Source organism: Salmo salar, chromosome 04, assembly GCF_965601325.2.
Source record: "Salmo salar chromosome 04, fSalSal1, whole genome shotgun sequence".
NCBI lineage: Eukaryota > Metazoa > Chordata > Actinopteri > Salmoniformes > Salmonidae > Salmo > Salmo salar.
The window spans coordinates 12077107-12096934 of NC_138294.1; the positions used below are offsets into that span (position 1 = coordinate 12077107).

Here is a 19828-nt window from a genome sequence, read left to right on the forward strand (position 1 = left end):
CAGTTGATTTTATTTGCAATGGGAGGGTGGTTTCAAGAAACTGTGGGAAAAGTCATACAAGTCTACTAAGTAAAACATGTTTGAGATTGAACACCTTATTTTCCTGCAATGTTTAACATTGAATAAGGCCTATACATCCCAAATGGCACCCTATTCCCTATATAGTGCACTACTTCTGACCATGGACCATAGTGTTCTGGTCAAAAATAGTGTACTACATAGGAAAAAGGGTGCCATTTGGAACATAAAAATAAGTACAGTGTTATTGTATTACTGTGAAGAAAATACAGTGTAGAATGCATAACTAAAAACTAAAATATATACCATAACAATATTTATTCAGATTTAAAACGACAAACAAAAAAAGGTTTCTAAAATGTCACAAAAGAAAACTTTGTACAACATTTGTACAGTTTCAACATGAAGAAAATACAAAGCCAATGAACAAACAGACTGATCAAAATGTAAAGAAATAACACTCATATAGGCATGGTCCTCGTATTGACTACAGCAGTGTCTCCATCTATTCCTACGGGACAAGGGCCCGTATTCATAAAGCCTAGATCAGCACTCCTACTCTGAGACACTGAATATGAGCCCAGGGGTGCCCTTCATCAGTTGAGACAGGTATTAGTCCAGGGCTAGAGAAAAAAGGAGCACCTCCCAGGGTCCCCCTAAGGAATGGCTTGAAGAACACTGCACTATGGAACACTGAAAGCGTTTTGATAAACATTATTGGGGGATTTCTCAATTCATCATCACCTTTGATACGCCCACATAACTAAAAAGGGCCAAGCAGCAACCAGTTTCCCTAGTTACACGCGATGCCGAAAGAGCACTGATTGGCTGAACATAAAATAGTTAACTATGCATATTAGTGTCTTTGCTGTGGTAAAAAAAGAAATGATCTTGGCTCAAACCACAAGTACAACCAGTGTTCACACAAAACAGGCTTCATCCATCCCAATGTCCGCTCCACAACGTAACCACAAACAAACCTTCCTTACAAGCACCTTGCTCTTAAACCAACCCTACCCCACCCACTCTGGACAGCAACTCCATCCCCTCCATAAGAGTCATATGTTTTTTTAAACCCACCCCATCGCTCCATCCCACCCTATCGCTCTCCCTCCCCCCCCCCCCGCACAGAAAGCATGGTAACCCTAGCACTAACCCACCCCCATCCCTCCCTAAAAAATATATATATTATTGTCCAATAGCGTTCTTCCTCATCATCTCCTCGTCCTGAACGGAGAGCTCGGTGAGCTTGCGGCCCAGCCTCTCGTGTAGATCCAGGTACTTAGCCACACAGCGGTCCAGACAAACCGCCTCCCCTTTAGACAGCTCCGCCTCCTTGTAGTGTGGGGGCACGCACTTCCTGTGGCATGCGTTGGTCATCCTGCGAGGAGGAAGATGGAGAGAAAGGTCGTTAAGACATTGTAGGTTACGATAAAGATGAGGGTTGTATCTCAAGTGTGTTCCTGTTTTCCTTGTCAAAACCTTAGAAGGAAAGAGAGGAAGGTCAGGAGAGCATTGGGATGAGATCTCCTCCAGTGTTCTCCTCGCTTCCCTCTGATGTTTTGAGAAAAAGGAGAGGAGACAGGATGCGAGGAATCAAAATCTCCATGTATGTGCAAAGTCATAGAACAGGTCATTCTGATTATGTTATGAAAAGTCAATGTGTGCACTCCTAGCTGGCAACATAGCTAGCTAGCTAAATCAGTTCCATTTGAATGAGCTCTCAATAACATGACTGAGTTAGCTAGCTAACTAGGGATGGTCTTCCCTTTGTTTTTGCTTATGCATGTACAGCAATGTAGTCGAGTGTGTGCGTTATAAAAGAGTACTCTATTCTAAATCGATTGATTTGGTCTGACGTTCAGTAGCACGACAGCTAGCTAACGCTATGAAGCTAGCTAGCCTGAGAATCCATCTAACATGATGCTTTTACCTGACCACCAAAAAGCTAAATACGACAGTCAAAATTAGCTGGCTGGCTACATGCAAATGCAGCGTGTTACACTGTAATTAGCACATTTTAGCATTTCAGTGGAGAAAGGACGTTAACAAGCTAGCTAACATTCCATTGCTAGTTAGCCATTCTTACCGATTGTACATATCAGCCATCATTTCCACTTCTAGTTCCGCCGCCAGTTGCTGTGCTTTCTCTGGGTCCATGTCTGCGTTGTGTCCGCTCCACACCGTACTCTCTACAAAATCGAACCGTCCAAACGACCACTCTCAGCGGCCAACAAACACACCCGACCACCGGCTTATTTAACCTTCAGATTGAGGAATACACGTGTGTTGTTCCTTCGCTCTCAAGAACCCCTTCCGCTGTCAATAAAGTTGCGCATTCAAACCATTCAAACAGCTGTCAAATCAATGGGACAGTTTTTAATATTTTTTCCAATACATCCTTGATCCTTCACTTTTACCTCATGATTGACACAATAAATCTGATAAGAAAAGATTGCTGTAATCTATTTACAGGAACCCTACTTATCCTGCCATGTTCAATGAGCAATTTTTCAAGGGAAGTAGAAAGTAAGGATGCATTGTTAAAGTATTGGGACTAGGCCTCCTAGACAGCATGTGACAGTCCATTCTCATTATGGCCCCAAACGAAAATCAAACAAACTCCTTTTTGTGTGAACAAGGATGGCTTGACTGGGAGGCTAGAACATTGTAATTGAATGTGAGCAAACATTGAGCATGAGTACAAACATTGAGCATAGTAGGCAAAGTTAAATGTTTACTTCAATAGCTAGTTTTAAGCAAATACAAAATGACCATGCTTGAGAAAACAAATCTACTGGACAGCTGTGGTCAAGAAAGCCATTTTAATACAACAAAATTATTATATTTAAATAACAGGCCTTAGGCTTTCTTTCTAATTTACAAAGTTATACAAACAATGAAGCTACAAATAAATAACTTGTCAAAAGTGGCAGATATAAACATATTTAAGTGCTTCTGATTGGACACTGACTGACTGATTCTGAAGGTACAAAAAATAACCAGCATGACCACCAGGGCCCAGTATTCACCAAGCGTCTCAGAGGAGGCCCTGTTATTCATTATGACTTAAAAGGAAAAACTGATCCTAGATCTGCACTTGTACTCTGAGAAGCTGTCAATACGGGCCCTGAAATGTAACAAAAGAGTAGCTGCGTTTGCCGAGTCTCTAGCTCATAAGGCTGAACTGTACAACAAAAACAACAACAAAATCACAATCAACAAAGTTTTTTTTTTTATATAGCGAGACTCACCCTCATTTTGTGAGTTAGTCTCATCAAGTAAGTGTGGTAGGTCGGGGCTACTCCGATAGTTAACAGTGTGGAGAGGATGAGCAGGGAGGTTGCTTAGGAACGGTAGCCTTTCTTCTCAAGAACACACTGTTTAGAATCTGTTGCAAATAATAAACGTTTCCAATGAAGAACACACACATGCAAAGCTAGCCTTTATGTTGAAGAATACACATTTGCGTTCTCCAATGGCAACGTTGTATTATTTTTGATTATTTTAATGGATTCTAAATTAACACGTCCCTAAGAGTACACCCTCCCACTTACTCAGTCTGTTTCCTCTCCCATCACGTCTATCTCGTCTTCCTCGGTCAGTTCTGTGACGCCTTGCTCAAGCCCCGCCCCCCACACTCTTGGTCGCACGGCCGGCGACCACTCAAGAACGTCCACCTCCACGTCCTCTTCCTCCTCTGGCTCCCAGCTTCCTGTTGACCCTGTGGTGACCCTTCGTGATGTCAGCGTGGAAGGCTCTGCCTCCCGAGGGGTCGGGATACTCACGTCGGCAGCGGTCGCCATTTTGATTTTCTGAGGGAGGTGGATGTGGGTGATGCCTCTGAAGCTGGCCATGGTGGAACTCGCTTGGTCCACTTCTCTGGCGCCGGGAACCTCCTGCCAAGCTACGAATAAAGAAACCCATAGTAAACATTTAAAAGACGTAACATCATTGAGACTATTTAAGCTCAAACTAGATTAAAATATGAAAAACAACTGCCAGTAGCTATCTACTACTACACTGACTGTACAAAACATTAGGAACACCTGTTCTTTCCAAGACAGACTGACCAGGTGAATCCAGGTGAAAGCTATGATCCCTTATTGATGTCACCTGTTAAATCCACTTCAAAATCAGTGTAGATGAAAGGGAGGAGACGGGTTAAAGAAGGATTTTTAAGCCTTGAGACATGGATTGTGTATGTGTGCCATTCAGAGGGTGAATGGGCAAGACAATATAAGTGCCTTTGAACGGGGTATGGTAGTATGTGCCAGGTGTACCGGTTTGAATGTGTCAAGAATTTTCAAGCCAACATTGGTCTAGCATCCCTGTGGATCGTTTGACACCTTGTAGAGTTCATGCCCCGACAAATTGAGGCTGTTCTGAGGGCAAAAAGGGTGCAACTCAATATTAGGAAAGGTGTTCCTAATGTTTTGTACACTCAGTGTACGTTTTCCACAAAATTGAAAATGAATTCAGGTTCAAATTGATTTACCTGCATCAGGATACATTGTTGGACCCATCTCCTCTACATCTATCTCCTCCTCTTCACCACTCACTTCCTCAGTCCCTGCGTAGCCCAACGTCTGGTGGACCTCGTCAACCACATCCAACTCCTCGCTGGAGATCTCCATCTCCAAATACCCATCCTCCATTTTCTCCTCCACCTCTTGGATGATCACACTTCTCCTATATGCCTCCACCACGGATCCTTTTCCTTTTTCGGTCTTCTTGTTTGTCTCTGTAGACGAGTCTGTTTCCCTCTCTCTGTTCTCCTTGGTAACCAGATCTCTTCCTTCCTTGTTGCCTTTGTCGGTCCGTTGAGGATCCACCATTTCCTTTGTCCTTGTCATCGATAACATTGACAAGGTAGCCAGCTCCTCTTGGAGTTCGAAAAAGTCTCCTGACGCATCCACGTTTTCCCCGCCTAAAACGTTTTCTGTGTTCTCAAAATGTTCTCTATCCTCAACGTTTTCTCTTTCAGTGTCTTTGTAGATGAGATCTTGATACTCCGTCTCCTGTCCACAAGTGCTGCTGTTGTGTCCTCCATCTTTTTCCTCTGGATGGTCGCTCTCCGTTCGGTTGGTCTGATCGTAATTTTCAACGGTTGGTCGAATGGCTGACTCTCTTTCTAGAGACTGGGAAGGACTTCTGTTTTTGTTCATCAGTCTTGATTCATTTTGACCGCTGTCACTTTCATTGGGTTTCAATAATTTTCTTTCACTTTGTTTCTGTCCTTCAGTTTCACTTTCTTTTTCTTTTGTCTCCTTGCTTTTGGTGGACTTCCTCGTCTTTTGGTGCCTGTGCTTCAGGAGTTCTTGGAACTTCTTGAGAGACACAGTGGGTGCCCGACCCTTGGAGGGGGTCCGCTTGACAGCAGGGGGTCTCAATTGGTCTCTGTCTGATTCAGTCTCTCCAGATCTTTCTGGACTGGAGTTCTGTGGCTGACCAGACGGCTGGGGTTGCAGAATGGTTCCCGTTCCTGAACAGTTGGAAGGAACTTGCTCTTCATGGGTACTGGGGGAAGTTGTCTGCGAGCTAGGCTTCTGAGCAACTGTTTTAGATTTAGACAGCACAAGTAGTCTCTGGAACAACTCTGCTCTCTCTCCTTTGCCATGTCCCTCCCTGAGCCTGACCCTTTTCCTGTACTTCTTTCGCTTGTCGTCCTTTACCTGTGGTTCCCCTCCTCCTTTTTCCTTTACCTGTGGTTCCCCTCCTCCTTTTTCCTTTACCTGTGGTTCCCCTCCTCCTTTTTCCTTTACCTGTGGTTCCCCTCCTCCTTTTTCCTTTACCTGTGGTTCCCCTCCTCCTTTTTCCTTTACCTGTGGTTCTCCTCCTCCTTTTACCTGTGGTTCCCCTCCTCCTTTTTCCTTTACCTGTGGTTCCCCTCCTCCTTTTTCCTTTACCTGTGGTTCCCCTCCTCCTTTTTCCTTTACCTGTGGTTCTCCTCCTCCTTTTACCTGTGGTTCTCCTCCTCCTTTTTCCTTTACCTGTGGTTCTCCTCCTCCTTTTACCTGTGGTTCTCCTCCTCCTTTTACCTGTGGTTCTCCTCCTCCTCCTTTTTCCTTTACCTGTGGTTCTCCTCCTCCTTTCTCCTTTCCCTGAGGTTCTCTTCCATTTTTCTTTCTCTTCGGTTCTCCTCCTCCTCTTTCCTTTCTCTTCGGTTCTCCTCTTTCCCTTCTCTTCGGTTCTCCTCTTTCCTGTCCCCGCGGTTCTCCTCTTTCCTGTCCCCGCGGTTCTCCTCTTTCCTGTCCCCGCGGTTCTCCTCCTCCCTTTCCCCGCGGTTCTCCTCCTCCCTTTCCCCGCGGTTCTCCTCCTCCCTTTCCCCGCGGTTCTCCTCCTCCCTTTCCCTGCGGTTCTCCTCTTTCCTTTCCCCGCGGTTCTCCTCCTCCCTTTCCCTGCGGTTCTCCTCTTTCCTTTCCCCTCGGTTCTCCTCCTCTTTCCTTTTTGTACTCAACAGCTTCCGCGTCATGGATGCCCGTTGTCATGGCACTGGTGGGAAATAAACCACCAGCCTGGGAAACCTGTTTTTTTCCTGGTCGTATCTTACGGGGTCTACCACGTTTCCGTTTCGGGGGTGGTGTTGGTGGGATTTGGAGCAGTCCAACTGCTTTGGCCAGAGCTTGAAACCTGGAGAAGGAGGGACTGGGAGTTTCAGAAGACATGTTCGACTGCTTGTCTTCTTGGTGATGTTTTACTGGAGAGCAGCTCCTGGTTGTGGTCCAAACGTTAGGAGGGCGTTTCACATCTCGATCCCTGGCTCGGAGCACCCTTACTGGGTTCCCCATTTCCCTTCCCAGCATCTTTGTTCCTTCTGGAGGTCGGTTGGCTTCCTCACCAAGGCTGGACAAAGACTGTGTGGAGGTGTTGGAAAGGTACCGTCCTAATCTTTCGCTCGCTAAGACATTGTTGGTTGACAGACTGACAGAGCAGAGACTTATTTTCACTTGTCCATTCTCAGTCTTCGTTCCGTCGTTGATTTTCACCCTTTCAGTCCTCACTAAAGGACTATCTTCTATCTTTGTAGAGACGTTGTGTTTCCTCTTTTTCTGAGGAGGCTCTGGGGTCTCACTGTCCTCTGATTGTTCCTGCTCCACTTTCACACCCTCTGTTCTCCTCACACAGATTCTCTTCCTGTGGTGACTCCAGGTTTCATCCTCCTGTCTCCTCTGGGTCTTTGCATTTGGTTTCTCAATCCTTGGCCCCTGCTCCGGCTCCAAACCCTCCTTTATCCTCACACGGATTCTCTTTTTGTTACTGTGGGGCTTCGAGGTTTCATCTCCCTCTCTTCTCTTCGCCTTTGGTTTCTCAAGCCTTCGCCCCGTAGTGGTGGTCGCGACCTTCTTCCTTTTCCTCTCCTCCTCGTCCTCTTTTCCGGTCAGTCTTGCGTTGTTGCTAATGCTAGCCTTGTCTTGACCATCAGTCATCTGCTCGGAGTTGTTGTTGGATTCCCACGGCAGACCAAGGCATTTTTTAGATTCACACAGATTTCCTGGGGAGCGTGGAGAATGTATCATGGAGCTCAGTGGAAATTGTAGTCTTCTCGGAGTGTGGCAGAGCCAAGGTGGTAGCTTTGACAGCTGAGGGATTCTATGGAATGGAGTTACAGGATGCCGGAATGGGGATTTAAGGAAGGGTTTCGCCGGAGATGGTGGGGGTGAGGGTTCCGGTGAATTTAAGGGTGAGAGACATTTTGGCAGGCATAGCTCTTCCCAATATGGAGGAGGAGATTGGGAAGGCTGGGTTTCACTTCCTCGAGACAGCAGTGAAAGGAGTTCTGGGAAACGTAGTCCTCTCCCGGGAGAGACATCTGGTGGGCATGCTGGGTGTTGTGGTTCAGAAGCATCAGTTTCAGAGGGGGGGAGGAAACCAGGGGTGACAACCATTGGTTCCTCTTCTTGTGGAACTTCCTGATTCGTACTGGCCTGACTCAGACTCTGACTTGGAATGGCCTCTCCATTCACACGACTTGGCGTGGTCCCTCCATTCACCTGACTTGGAGTAGTGTCTCCATTCACCTGACTTGGAGTAGTGTCTCCATTCACCTGACTTGGAGTAGTGTCTCCATTCACCTGACTTGGAGTAGTGTCTCCATTCACCTGACTTGGAGTAGTGTCTCCATTCACCTGACTTGGAGTGGTCTCTCCATTAGTTGACAGACAATCCGCAGAGGACAGATTACAAACATGTTCTCTGTATGTCGACGGAACGCCCGTCTGGGCAGAAGAACCCTTCCAGCACCCTGGATCTGGGTCCTCTTCCCCTGTGTAAAGTAGAGAGGCCTGGCTCTGAGGAAGGGACTGGTGGTGGTGGGGAGGCCTTGGTGAAGAGCCTGAGTGGACTGGTATGATGCTGCTGCTGCCACCACATCCAACCACCAGGCTCTTGGAGTTCCGGTTCTGGAGTTCCTGGTTTTGAGAGTTCTGGAACCGGATCAGGAGTTCCTGGTGGTTCTTGGCGTTCTCAGAGGAGCACTGGAGTACACCTGAACAATAGGAGGCCCAGTCAGAGGAGTAATCATTACAGGAGAAGTGGGGGTGAGGATGAGAGAGGGGGGTGGAGGGGTGATAGGTGGAGCATTGGTGAGGGGTCAGAGGTTGTGGGTCCAGGTAAAGGTCAGGGGTAACGGTGCAGGAGGTTGTCGTGGTGACGAAATGGGAGGAGGTGATGGAGTGGAAGGCTTGAGAGAGAAAGACAGAGAGAGAGGTCAGGCTGGTGGTAGCTAAGTGTAGGTGCTAATAGCGATCTATTGTAATGGATGACACTGTGAGATAAGTGCAAGCAATGCCGTGAGGAGTTGAGGAAGGGCAGGCATTTAAAATGTACATGACTTATCATACATAGACTAAGTCAGTGTTTCCCAACTCTGGTCCTCCAGTACCCCCAACAGCACAACTGCTTCTGCTTGTCAACTAACCATCAAGCCTTTGACAAGTTGAATCAGGCGTTTTTATCTGGGGCTTCAACACAAATGTGTACTGGAGGACCAGAGTTGGGCTGCTGGGGGTACTGGAGGACCAGAGTTGGGCTGCTGGGGTTACTGGAGGACCAGAGTTGGGCTGCTGGAAGACTGGAGTTGGGGTTACTGGAAGACTGGAGTTGGGCTGCTGGAAGACTGGAGTTGGGCTGCTGGGGGTACTGGAAGACTGGAGTTGGGGTTACTGGAAGACTGGAGTTGGGGTTACTGGAAGACTGGAGTTGGGCTGCTGGGGGTACTGGAAGACTGGAGTTGGGCTGCTTGGGGTACTGGAAGACTGGAGTTGGGCTGCTGGGGGTACTGGAAGACTGGAGTTGGGCTGCTGGGGGTACTGGAAGACTGGAGTTGGGCTGCTGGGGGTACTGGAAGACTGGAGTTGGGCTGCTGGGGGTACAGGAAGACTGGAGTTGGGCTGCTGGGGATACTGGAAGACTGGAGTTGGGCTGCTGGGGGTACTGGAAGACTGGAGTTGGGCTGCTGGGGGTACTGGAAGACTGGAGTTGGGCTGCTGGGGGTACTGGAAGACTGGAGTTGGGCTGCTGGGGGTACTGGAAGACTGGAGTTGGGCTGCTGGGGATACTGGAAGACTGGAGTTGGGCTGCTGGGGGTACTGGAAGACTGGAGTTGGGCTGCTGGAAGACTGGAGTTGGGCTGCTGGGGGTACTGGAAGACTGGAGTTGGGCTGCTGGGGGTACTGGAAGACTGGAGTTGGGCTGCTGGGGGTACTGGAAGACTGGAGTTGGGCTGCTGGAAGACTGGAGTTGGGCTGTTGGGGGTACTGGAAGACTGGAGTTGGGCTGCTGGAAGACTGGAGTTGGGCTGCTGGGGGTACTGGAAGACTGGAGTTGGGCTGCTGGGGGTACTGAAAGGCTGGAGTTGGGCTGCTGGGGGTACTGGAAGACTGGAGTTGGGCTGCTGGAAGACTGGAGTTGGGTGCTGGGGGTACTGGAAGACTGGAGTTGGGCTGCTGGAAGACTGGAGTTGGGCTGCTGGGGGTACTGGAAGACTGGAGTTGGGCTGCTGGGGGTACTGGAAGACTGGAGTTGGGCTGCTGGGGGTACTGGAAGACTGGAGTTGGGCTGCTGAGGGTACTGGAAGACTGGAGTTGGGCTGCTGGGGGTACTGGAAGACTGGAGTTGGGCTGCTGGGGTTACTGGAAGACTGGAGTTGGGCTGCTGGGGGTACTGGAAGACTGGAGTTGGGCTGCTGGAAGACTGGAGTTGGGCTGCTGGGGGTACTGGAAGACTGGAGTTGGGCTGCTGGGGGTACTGGAAGACTGGAGTTGGGCTGCTGGGGGTACTGGAAGACTGGAGTTGGGCTGCTGGAAGACTGGAGTTGGGCTGCTGGGGGTACTGGAAGACTGGAGTTGGGCTGCTGGGGGTACTGGAAGACTGGAGTTGGGCTGCTGGAAGACTGGAGTTGGGCTGCTGGGGGTACTGGAAGACTGGAGTTGGGCTGCTGGGGGTACTGGAAGACTGGAGTTGGGCTGCTGGGGGTACTGGAAGATTCCTCTACCTGCCGGCCAAAACAAGAGGACCACAACGGAAATACGTTGTTAAACGTTTTCTGTGTTAACCTGGATCCTTTTCAAATGTGTGGTTGACTTGTGTTTTTTTTATCGTGAAATAAATGAAGATACCGGAGGCTGGGGCAAGGCGAGCTGCGGTTCATGTGCTGGGTGTGGGGTCGGATGGTGGGTGGAGCTGCAGTGGTTGAGGGAGGTTGACTGGGCGGTGGTGGTTTTGGATGTGGAGTGGGGGCGGGATCGGGGTGGAGGGGAGATGTAGAGATCTGGTGGAGGGGTGAGGAAAGCTGTGTCGAGGGGAGAGCACCGGGGGAGGGCGGGCGGGGTGGGGGAGGGCTGGGGCTGGGGGGGAGAGGCTGGCGTGGTAGTTGTCTTGTCCTCATGCGATCTGTTTCCTGTCGTGACAGAATAAAAGGAGACATTTTAGAACCCTTAGAGAAGACGAGCCGCATGGCTCCGATACATTTATATACCAACGTTTACACACCTATTCTGTCTTCAGCAGGGTTTCATCTAAACAGGGTTTCAAAGGTCATGTTTAGGAAATATATATTTTAACCGTTGTGCTGCTGTTTTGACAGCTCAGATTAACTTGAATAATGGACAGGGTATTCAGAAACCCCTCAATGGCTTACTAACATGGTAATGGATATTCACTGTATCAAAACTAATGGGCAAAAATGTTCTAGAGTGAAAACGTAGCCCTCAAATTCAGCACTTATTTTGCTGACAACAATCAGTTAGAATGGCATTGGAAGTATTAGAACGTTCATCGTTACTGTGCCACTCACCTTCTTCAGAGCAGCGCGAACCAACTGCCTCTGACCAGGTGAGACGGTTCCGTCCCTCTCCTGCCTCTGACCAGGTGAGACGGTTCCGTCCCTCTCCTGCCTCTGACCAGGTGAGACGGTTCCGTCCCTCTCCTGCCTCTGACCAGGTGAGACGGTTCCGTCCCTCTCCTGCCTCTGACCAGGTGAGACGGTTCCGTCCCTCTCCTGCCTCTGACCAGGTGAGACGGTTCCGTCCCTCTCCTGCCCACTGACCAGCTCCCACACCTTTTAAACAATCAGTCAATCAAATGTATCGATAAAGCAGTTTTTAGATCAAAAGAGTGAGAATAAGGGGTTTTACAGTAACCCGGCCTGGACTCCAGACTGCAAGCAGAGGCACACATTAGCAAAGAAAAACTCAACATCCAAAATGGCACCCGATTCACTACACAGTGCACTACTTTTCACCAGGGTCCAGGTCAAAACTAGGGCACTATTTAGGGAATCGGGTGGCATTTTGGACACCCCACCTACCTGTCCCCTGGTCCTCCTCCTCAGCTTGACCTTGATGGAGATCTGAGTGTTCTCCAGCCTCTGTCCGGTCAGCCACTTCCTCCCAACCGCACCTCACAATCACATCACATCTTATTTACAACGCAGTTAAAAATGTCAACACACTTTACAGTACATGACACAGATACAAATAAACAACATGCTAAATATGAGGTTCATAAAATAACTATAAAACCCCAAAGGATGTGAAAAATAAGTCAAATGGTTGATTCAAGGCCCCAGGGTTTGAAAGACGACTTAAAAACCTCAACTATCATCCCCTCATACCTCTCCTCTCCTGACACTCCCCTGTTCCTCCTTCCTCTGCTCTCCCAGTGTGTGGTGTCAGCTGCTGCTCCCTCATCTTCTCCATCCTCCTCTCCGTCACACCGTTCTCCGCCACAGAGCATTCTGGGACGGCACTCTTCTCCCGGGGTGTCGTGGGGTGGTCCGAATCGTCACTCGGGGCGACCATGTCACCGCTCAGGACAACAGAGGACGATGAGAGGTTTGTGACCTCCGGTTCGGAGGTCCGAGGGTGGGTTCTAAAGGAAGCTGTGCCACAGCTGACCGTTGCTTTGACGCTGGGTGGGGTGGAACTGGGGGTCATAATCTGGGGACTCAGGGAAGGAGGTGCCGTGTGAGTTGTGTGCTGCTGCCCTTCACTGCTGCTCTGGACTAGTAGGAGAGGTGGAGGTGAGGGTGTGGATGTAGGGAGAGCATCAGGGAGGGGACTGAGGAAAGTCATGTAAATACCTCCATTACAGTCCACAGTCTGGGTCCCCGTCTCCACCAACGCCCCCACGTCCACCTGTGTGTCTCCTCCCTCCGTCTGCACCCCCACATCTCTAAGACTGCACCTCCTCTCCCCCTCTCCCTCCCTCCCCCGGTCCTTCCACCCCTCCACCAAGCGGCCTATGCCCAGCTTACAGGCAGCGGCCATAACCTCTTCTTGTTCCATGGTGCCCTCTCCCTCCAGCTCTCCGGAGTACAGGAGATCCACCAGCTTCAGCAGGGTCTGGGCCTTCACAGCCTGGAGCTTGAGTGGCCATCTCTGCCCAGCCGGGAGGGGGGATGACTGGTTGGACAGGGCCTTGGACAGGTAGGGGCTCAGGGCAGCCAGGACGCAGCTGTGGGCCGGGACTGACAAACCTGTGGGAAGAGAGAAATGTGACATCATTAGCTACATTTATAATCCAGGTTAGGAAATGTGATGTAGGCCTAATGGGGTTTAGGTTTGAAATAAGGGCATGTGGAAGGAGAGGAAGAATGGCAGTTGGATTTGATTGATCCCTTTACTATCCTCAATCTAAACCTCATTATGTCTCCCTAACTTACATCAATCATTTGGCTACTTTCCATCATGTCATTACTGTCATTATAGCCCCTTGCTTTAGCTACTGTCATGAAGTTCACTAAATATTGTCATAAAGAAACTGATAAAACACACAGGTGCCAAATCAAGGTGACTATGAAGACCAAGAGCAGAGAGGGAGAGCGATGACGTTCTGTCCACAACTAAAGAATCATTGTGGAATCTGAAAAGACACATATCCTGAAAGCATGATGGTGTACTTACTATGTGCACATGCTAACAGAAAGGAACGAGGTGGGTAGCTAATTACGTGTGTCCTTGTAGTGAAGTATTTATAAACTACAAATCACTGTTGGGTAAGGGCTTGTAAGTAAGCATTTTGCGGTAAGGTCTACACTTGTTGTATTCGGCGCATGTGACAAATAAAGTTCGATTTTTGTTCTATTTTCTGTACAATAGGCCATAGCTGATTTTGGCCGAATAGGCCTGGCATATTCCCACGTTCAAAGAGCTTTCCATTTTGATTGCGTTATTTTGCCTAAAAACCATTAAGCCTACCTATAGAAAAATGTATAAAACATCTCTGCCCAGCCTGGTAAGAGTGGCCAAAAGGGTGTTTATCATCCCCAGTGGCTCTGCAGGTGTGGAGAGGATGTTCTCCACTGCTGGTCTGCTCTTCAGGCACCATCGCATGAGCCTGAAGCCACATACTGGCCAAACTCAACATTTTCAAAAGGCTCTAATAAGTCAGTTATCGTTTCATTTGTATTTAATTCTAAGTAATTCACATCCGATATGCACAATTTATGGACTATAATTATTTAATACAATAAAATGTTGATTAAATGCTTTATGTCCACACCAGCCTATTGTGTCACACTCGCAAATGCTTCACAATGTATTTCTATCTAGGCTATATCCTTGAAATAATATAGCCTAATTCATTCATTTCCGTTCCTTCTTAGGCTCCCGGTCTGGCTCCTGACCTATTTAGAGTGTTTAGATGACATGTAGCCTATTTGAAATGTTTATTCAAATACTTTTCATTTAAATCCATATGGTTTGGTTTCAATACTTAAAAAACAATTGGTAGGTCCAGGTAGTCACAAAAATAGATGGACGTTGGTTAAATTGTGATTTTAACGAATGGAACGAATTTGGAGCGGCAGTTTTTTTCTTCCTGTGAGTGCGGAGTGGTTTTTAGCTGAGCGGTAGGAAAGGACATGGCGCGCTGGAGCGCTGCGCAACATGAGCGATGAGCGGGATTTTCCAACCGCTCATCTCTGCTCATATGCTCTGATTGATTCCATTCCCCCTCCTCCCTCAGTCTGTAACAGGGTATCACAGTAGACTGCAGTCTCTCCATCACTCCCCTCCTCCCTCACCATCAGTCTGTAACAGGGTATCACAGTAGACTGCAGTCTCTCCATCACTCCCCTCCTCCCTCACCATCAGTCTGTAACAGGGTATCACAGTAGACTGCAGTCTCTCCATCACTCCCCTCCTCCCTCACCATCAGTCTGTAACAGGGTATCACAGTAGACTGCAGTCTCTCCATCACTCCCCTCCTCCCTCACCATCAGTCTGTAACAGGGTATCACAGTAGAGACTGTTGTGCTTCTGTCTCTGTAGTTCCTCTAGGAGCCTCAACTCATAGCCAGGCAGACGGTACCTCCACATGCTCCTCTTCTTGGCCTCCACCCTGAGAGAGAGGCCTGGGTTGGGTAGAATGGAGAGGGGGATAGAGTGGTGGAGGGGAGACAGAGGGAAAATGGATGTGGGGAAAGGGGGGGGGGGGGTAGCAAGGAGAGAGGGATGGAGTTGTGGGGTTTAGAGGACAGAAAAGAAAGGGATGTAGGGAAAAATGAGGGAGAGATTTAAATGACTGCAGATTGATCTGACGGTATACAGCATTTGACGAAGTGAAACAATGGTAAAACCTGATTTTCATACATTGTCTCAAAATGTCGTGCTTGGAGAAGACTGGGCTGAAAAGTCAAGGTGTGAAGTTGGTTGTGAGATGCTACGGGCAGCAACAATGTCATACTCGTTTGGACCAGACAGCATCAGATAGATGGCCTACACGTAGAGAGACAGAGGGGCGCTGTTTCAATCGCTCGGATGCTTTCTCCTGTCATATACATTCAGCCTCTTGCGAATTGAAAGAACATTATGAAACACAGAAATACGAAAATGTTTATTTAATTTTTTCTTGGCACATTTTTGGGGTAATCCTGGCTTCCCTTGGCATCCATAAATACACACCACTGGGGTGAGTGGCTAGTACTTTACATTTGGGACTCCGTGAAAACCTGCCAATTGTCATGTATTTGTGAACACATTCGTTCCATGACTAGAAGAAAAAAGTTCAGCCAGTCGTATCACGTGTTAGTCAGTGCTTTTGCTAGAAAAGACAGCTTGTTCGTTAGAACGCTTGCAAGAGCCATGCAATTCAAAGCGTGTTGTGGACGACCTCCACTTATCAATAAGACACACTGACAATAGGCTTACAATCAAAAACACAAATGTTAATGTGTTGCATTAGTGCACATTCATTTAGTTTTCAAATAACTGCAAGTGTGGTACAGCTTTCTATCTAATTAGTTCCATTTGTATACTTTTCAGCACACTCGTGCTGGGGGAGGAACTGGAAACGAAAGTCTGGTGACGTTAGCTAAATGTGTTAGCTAACGTTAGCTGGACGGCTAGCTAATGCACATGCTTACCTTTTCGATGCCAGTCAGGGCTTTTTCTTGTCTATTGGCTTGCTTTGTCAAAAATCTGTATATCGCCATCCAATTTGTTTTAAATAGTTAATGTTGACATATTCCCTAGTTGATCGATTCCCACAATGTGGCCAAATGCACGGACTGACGTCACACTTCAGAAAGGAATTCTCAACGTCAAAATCGCGAGGGGCGATCGTGCGTGCGCATGCGTAGTTAACGTGGGAAAAGCAGAGATGGGATCAACTGCATAATCGAATCATGGGGTCATTTCGGCTCGTCGTTGATCATCAACTTCTGTTGTTCCGCAGCCAGCGGCAGAGCCATTTGATGTGATCAATTGCAAACCTGTTGAAAAATTCTATTCAATGTTGGAAAGTATTCTGTTGACTTTAGCCAATCAGAGGCGTGCGTTACTTCACCCATTGATTTCAGCGTCTCAGCACTGCATGACACCGTATGATGACTTATGTTTGTGTTTATGAAGAGTACAACTGTACAGCGAGAACAACTAACATTTACTATAACACATGCATTTCTCAAATCACACAGAGCTAGAGAGAAAAAGTCAAGGCCAGTGTTGAAAAAAGCACTTTTTAATTATAAACCGTATTGCTTGTTACAAATTCCATTCATGAGAGAAATGTGCAACATTAAGAGCCAAGGCATAGAATTAGAGATTAAGGTTTTCACCCAGAATCACATTTTAGATCAGCGTTCCAATAATAAACTGATGACAGAAATTGAGAGTTGGACTGTCTCCTAAATGGCCCCCTATATAGTTAACTACTTTCACCCATAGCCATATCAGGCCATTTAGTAGTGTACTATATTGGGAATAGGGGACCATGTGGAACGTAATATTGATTTTACATTGTGTTTTGCTTGTTTTATCTTTACTTAAAATATATAAACCATAAATGTTTCTCAATTAAAAAATAAACCGATTGCATATGTGTTCACCCACAATACCTGCAAGACGAATAAACCCAAATCATAAAATATAAAAAGAAAAATACATAAAACCATTACAATTAACAAATATTTATCTTGTATATAGTTACATTTGCTTTTTTTCAATTATTTTTTAAAATAGCAACTAGAATCAATCTGGTCTTTGCACTCATTCAAATCTTGCTAATTTAATTTTATGCTCCGCCCCTCTTTAGTCCCACATTCCCATTGGATTCCACTCCCACATAATTTCCTGTATCAGTTCTAGGTCTATATCTGGTTACAAGACAACTATTTACATTTTTCTGAGACTGACCATTTGTAGTGTTGGATTGGCATGAAAATAATCAAAGGAACCAAGAACCGCTTTTACCCCTAGTGCTTTAATCTACTCAGAAAATATCTACATCTTACTCTGCACTGAGAATAATAATGCTGTCTACGGTACTAAAGGAACTCTGTCTGGGGGAAAACAACCAGCTAAATGTGTCCTCTCCCCTCTTAGTGTTCTGTGGTCTCCATGGACACCAGCCAGGCCAGCAGGGTAGATGGACACCCAGGCATAGGTTCAGTAGGCTGGAACACGCCAGTCTGATGAGGAATGTATGGCACTAGAATGGTTCTCTCTGTTCCATATGCAGAGCATCAATCATATCAACTCTATACATTCCATTGTGTTATTATGCGGAACACAAAAAAATAAAACTGTTCTAAACATTCCATTTGGATGCAATGTTCTGGAATGTTGCTGCTAGTGAATGATATCCCCAGGGCAAACCCCCATCCCACCTTAAAAACACCAATCAACGAACGAGGCACTCCAGTTAGCCATAAGCCACACAGACGTAGTTGAAGGCGATCACATATTTACACATTCATATATATATAGAGATTTGCAGATTGAAAGAAATGCAGTCACTGGATCAACAATCAAATCTGTGGTTTCTCCCATAGCTTCAGGAGAACCATTAGAACCAGAGGGAGTTGAGAAAGGGGGTATAACAATGACGCTAAAGAGCCACACAGATAGAAATGTATTGAATAGAGCCAAAACGGTTCACTGGTCTATTATACACGGCTGAAAATCATAGAAATATACTCTGCAGAACAGACTATCAACAATGTTCTGTGACGCAAGACCCATGTGTAAAATGTTAAAGTGGTCGTCAAGCTACTTACTTTCCCACAATCCTTTGCCACAACACTGCCCAATGGCACACAAGTGCCTGTCTGACATCACCCAATGATGTCATATACACTATAACATCACAACAGATGGCTCTGAGAAGAGAAGTAGTGTTCAGAAAGACTGTAGTAGAAAGTTACTGCAATAGTGGTGTGTAGTTTGGCACCTGTTCATCAGTGTAGTCAGAACCACAACTCAGCAATCACACTTCAAACAAAGACCAAAGCAACACCGGCAGTAGATCAACAAACATTGATTCTTTGTTGGGAAACAGAAGTTAAGTGGTAATTAGTTATCACAAGAAAAGAAAAAAAACATTGACCGGAAATCTTCACAATCACTTCTAGAAATGCAGTTAACCATTCCAGTAAAAAAGGGGGTTTGTCAGTTTAAGTTCAGTTACAGTTTGAATCCCATTCCAACAGTTCCCTTTTGATTAGCTTTGCTACTGTGGTGGTGAACGTTCCCAGTTCCCAGATGAAGTCACAACTGTCCCTATTGTGGTGGGAGGAGTTAGTAAATTAGAAGTGGTTTATGTCATAGTAGTGTGGACAGGTAGAAGAGGGATGTCAGGAGGATGTCAGTCATAGTAGTGTGGACAGGTAGAAGAGGGATGTCAGGAGGATGTCAGGAGTCCATAGTGTTCCTTTAGTGGCTAAAAGTCTGTCTGAATAGAGGAATGAGGGAAAGCTAGGGAGGTGAGGAATGCTGAAGGTCATGCAAGTGGCTTATGTCACAGAACCCGAGAGATAAGAGGGAAAGAAGATTAAGAAATTGAAAGATAGAGAGAGGAAAAAGAGAAAGAAAAGAGAGAGACAGAAGGAGAGCGAGTCCAGTCCTAGTGGAGTCAGTGGTCCCTCAGTGAGTGTCCAGAGGTTCAGCAGGGGCAGTAGGCCGGTAGAGGCTGCTCTCTTCTAGTGATGCACACTATCAGTTTCTCTGTGGGAACACCAGGACAGAGAGAGAGACAGAGACAGAGAGAAGGGTTACTACCATGTGCAATATTTGTTGTAAGAGTGCAACTCATAAACCAGCCATATAAACTTAGAGGATTGAGAGGACACAGAGCCTGCTAGTGAAGACAATATCGGTCACAGCCTAAACATTACCAATCAATACATGAGACACACAGACAACATGAACACACACAGCCTAAACATTACCAATCAATACATGAGACACACAGACAACATGAACACACACAGCCTAAACATTACCAATCAATACATGAGACACACAGACAACATGAACACACACAGACGCTTGAAAAGAGATCAAACACACACAAGACAGAATTCCATATGTATACAGACATGAAACAATGAAACAAACATCAAGACACAAGATCAACAACATACTACATCAAATATACAAATCCCCAGCAGAGGGAGCAAGAAAAACACCAATACAATGGAGAGAGAGAGAGAGGTTAGTCAGGCCATGCGGTTTAGTGAGAGAGGCAGGTGTTCAGTCGGTGGACACACATACCATGCGCTCACATGCAGTGTGTGAGGGGGTGTGGCCTAACCGTCATAAGAGTCCATGAGAGGAACAGAGTCCCGCCTCTCCTCATACAGCCCTCCCTGAGAGGGGGAAGAGAAGGGGGAGGACAGGAAGAGAGAAGGGGGGAGAGAAGGGGGAGGGAGAAGAGGGAAGAAAGGTGGTGGGTTAAAGCAGAGTGAGAGAAAAAAGAGAAAGAGAGAAGGGTGTGTTCAGAACGAACAATATGAAACCAGAAGAATCAGATAATAGAGAGAGGGGGGACGAGAGAGAGAGAGGGGGGACGAGAGAGAGGAAGAGAG

At 46.9% G+C, this 19828-nt stretch overlaps 4 protein-coding genes and 1 long non-coding RNA gene across 14 annotated transcripts in view; all 5 read right to left on the reverse strand.

Annotated features, from left to right (window-relative positions):
* Nucleotides 1-319: 319 nt before the first annotated feature.
* LOC106610469 (translocase of inner mitochondrial membrane 10 homolog (yeast)) lies at nucleotides 320-2357 on the reverse strand. Its single transcript, XM_014209848.3, has 2 exons — nucleotides 2108-2357; nucleotides 320-1399 (listed from the first exon to the last, which is right to left on the reverse strand). The coding sequence occupies exons 1-2, from the start codon at nucleotides 2176-2178 to the stop codon at nucleotides 1207-1209; spliced, it is 264 nt and encodes an 87-aa protein (XP_014065323.1). The 5' UTR covers nucleotides 2179-2357; the 3' UTR covers nucleotides 320-1206.
* Nucleotides 2358-2693: 336 nt separating this feature from the next.
* Nucleotides 2694-8928, reverse strand: LOC145878602 (uncharacterized). Its single transcript, XM_082974091.1, has 2 exons — nucleotides 4517-8928; nucleotides 2694-3925 (listed from the first exon to the last, which is right to left on the reverse strand). Exons 1-2 carry the CDS (start codon nucleotides 7905-7907, stop codon nucleotides 3576-3578), a joined length of 3741 nt encoding a protein of 1246 aa, XP_082830217.1. The 5' UTR covers nucleotides 7908-8928; the 3' UTR covers nucleotides 2694-3575.
* Nucleotides 8929-10868: 1940 nt separating this feature from the next.
* On the reverse strand, nucleotides 10869-12064 carry LOC145878604 (uncharacterized). Its single transcript, XR_014392079.1, has 3 exons — nucleotides 11828-12064; nucleotides 11315-11578; nucleotides 10869-10918 (listed from the first exon to the last, which is right to left on the reverse strand). It is a non-coding gene; the product is annotated as an uncharacterized LOC145878604 (long non-coding RNA).
* Nucleotides 12065-12104: 40 nt separating this feature from the next.
* On the reverse strand, nucleotides 12105-16403 carry LOC145878603 (uncharacterized). 2 transcript variants are annotated; one of them, XM_082974102.1, is made up of 3 exons: nucleotides 15887-16403; nucleotides 14738-14875; nucleotides 12105-12997 (listed from the first exon to the last, which is right to left on the reverse strand). In XM_082974102.1, exons 2-3 carry the CDS (start codon nucleotides 14838-14840, stop codon nucleotides 12120-12122), a joined length of 981 nt encoding a protein of 326 aa, XP_082830228.1. In that variant the 5' UTR covers nucleotides 14841-14875; nucleotides 15887-16403; the 3' UTR covers nucleotides 12105-12119. The 2 variants fall into 2 exon arrangements, with proteins under 2 accessions (XP_082830228.1, XP_082830227.1); XM_082974101.1 differs by lacking the exons at nucleotides 14738-14875; nucleotides 15887-16403 and adding an exon at nucleotides 14546-14730.
* Nucleotides 16404-16466: 63 nt separating this feature from the next.
* Nucleotides 16467-19828, reverse strand: part of LOC106610489 (catenin delta-1) — a 41164-nt gene continuing 37802 nt past the window's right edge. For 5 of the 9 annotated variants that reach the window (XM_082974099.1, XM_082974100.1, XM_082974094.1 and 2 more), the window contains 2 exons: nucleotides 19555-19609; nucleotides 16467-18965 (listed from right to left, as the gene is read on the reverse strand). In XM_082974099.1, the coding sequence (XP_082830225.1) occupies nucleotides 18904-18965; nucleotides 19555-19609 (117 nt within the window). In that variant the 3' untranslated portion in view covers nucleotides 16467-18903. Of the gene's footprint in view, nucleotides 18966-19514; nucleotides 19610-19828 lie in introns of all 9 variants that reach the window. The other 4 variants (XM_082974096.1, XM_082974095.1, XM_082974098.1 and 1 more) reach the window with 2 other exon arrangements.

Coding starts and splice junctions, on each gene's coding strand:
- LOC106610469 (XM_014209848.3), bottom strand. CDS start 2,178: ATGGACCCAGAGAAAGCACAGCAACTGGCGGCGGAACTAGAAGTGGAA. Junction 1,400..2,107: donor ATGGCTGATATGTACAATCG/GTAAGAATGGCT, acceptor TCCTCCTCGCAG/GATGACCAACGCATGCCACA.
- LOC145878602 (XM_082974091.1), bottom strand. CDS start 7,907: ATGGTTGTCACCCCTGGTTTCCTCCCCCCCTCTGAAACTGATGCTTCT. Junction 3,926..4,516: donor AACAATGTATCCTGATGCAG/GTAAATCAATTT, acceptor CTTTATTCGTAG/CTTGGCAGGAGGTTCCCGGC.
- LOC145878603 (XM_082974101.1), bottom strand. CDS start 14,654: ATGGAGAGACTGCAGTCTACTGTGATACCCTGTTACAGACTGATGGTG. Junction 12,998..14,545: donor TACCCTGTTACAGACTGATG/GTGAGGGAGGAG, acceptor CTCTTCCCACAG/GTTTGTCAGTCCCGGCCCAC.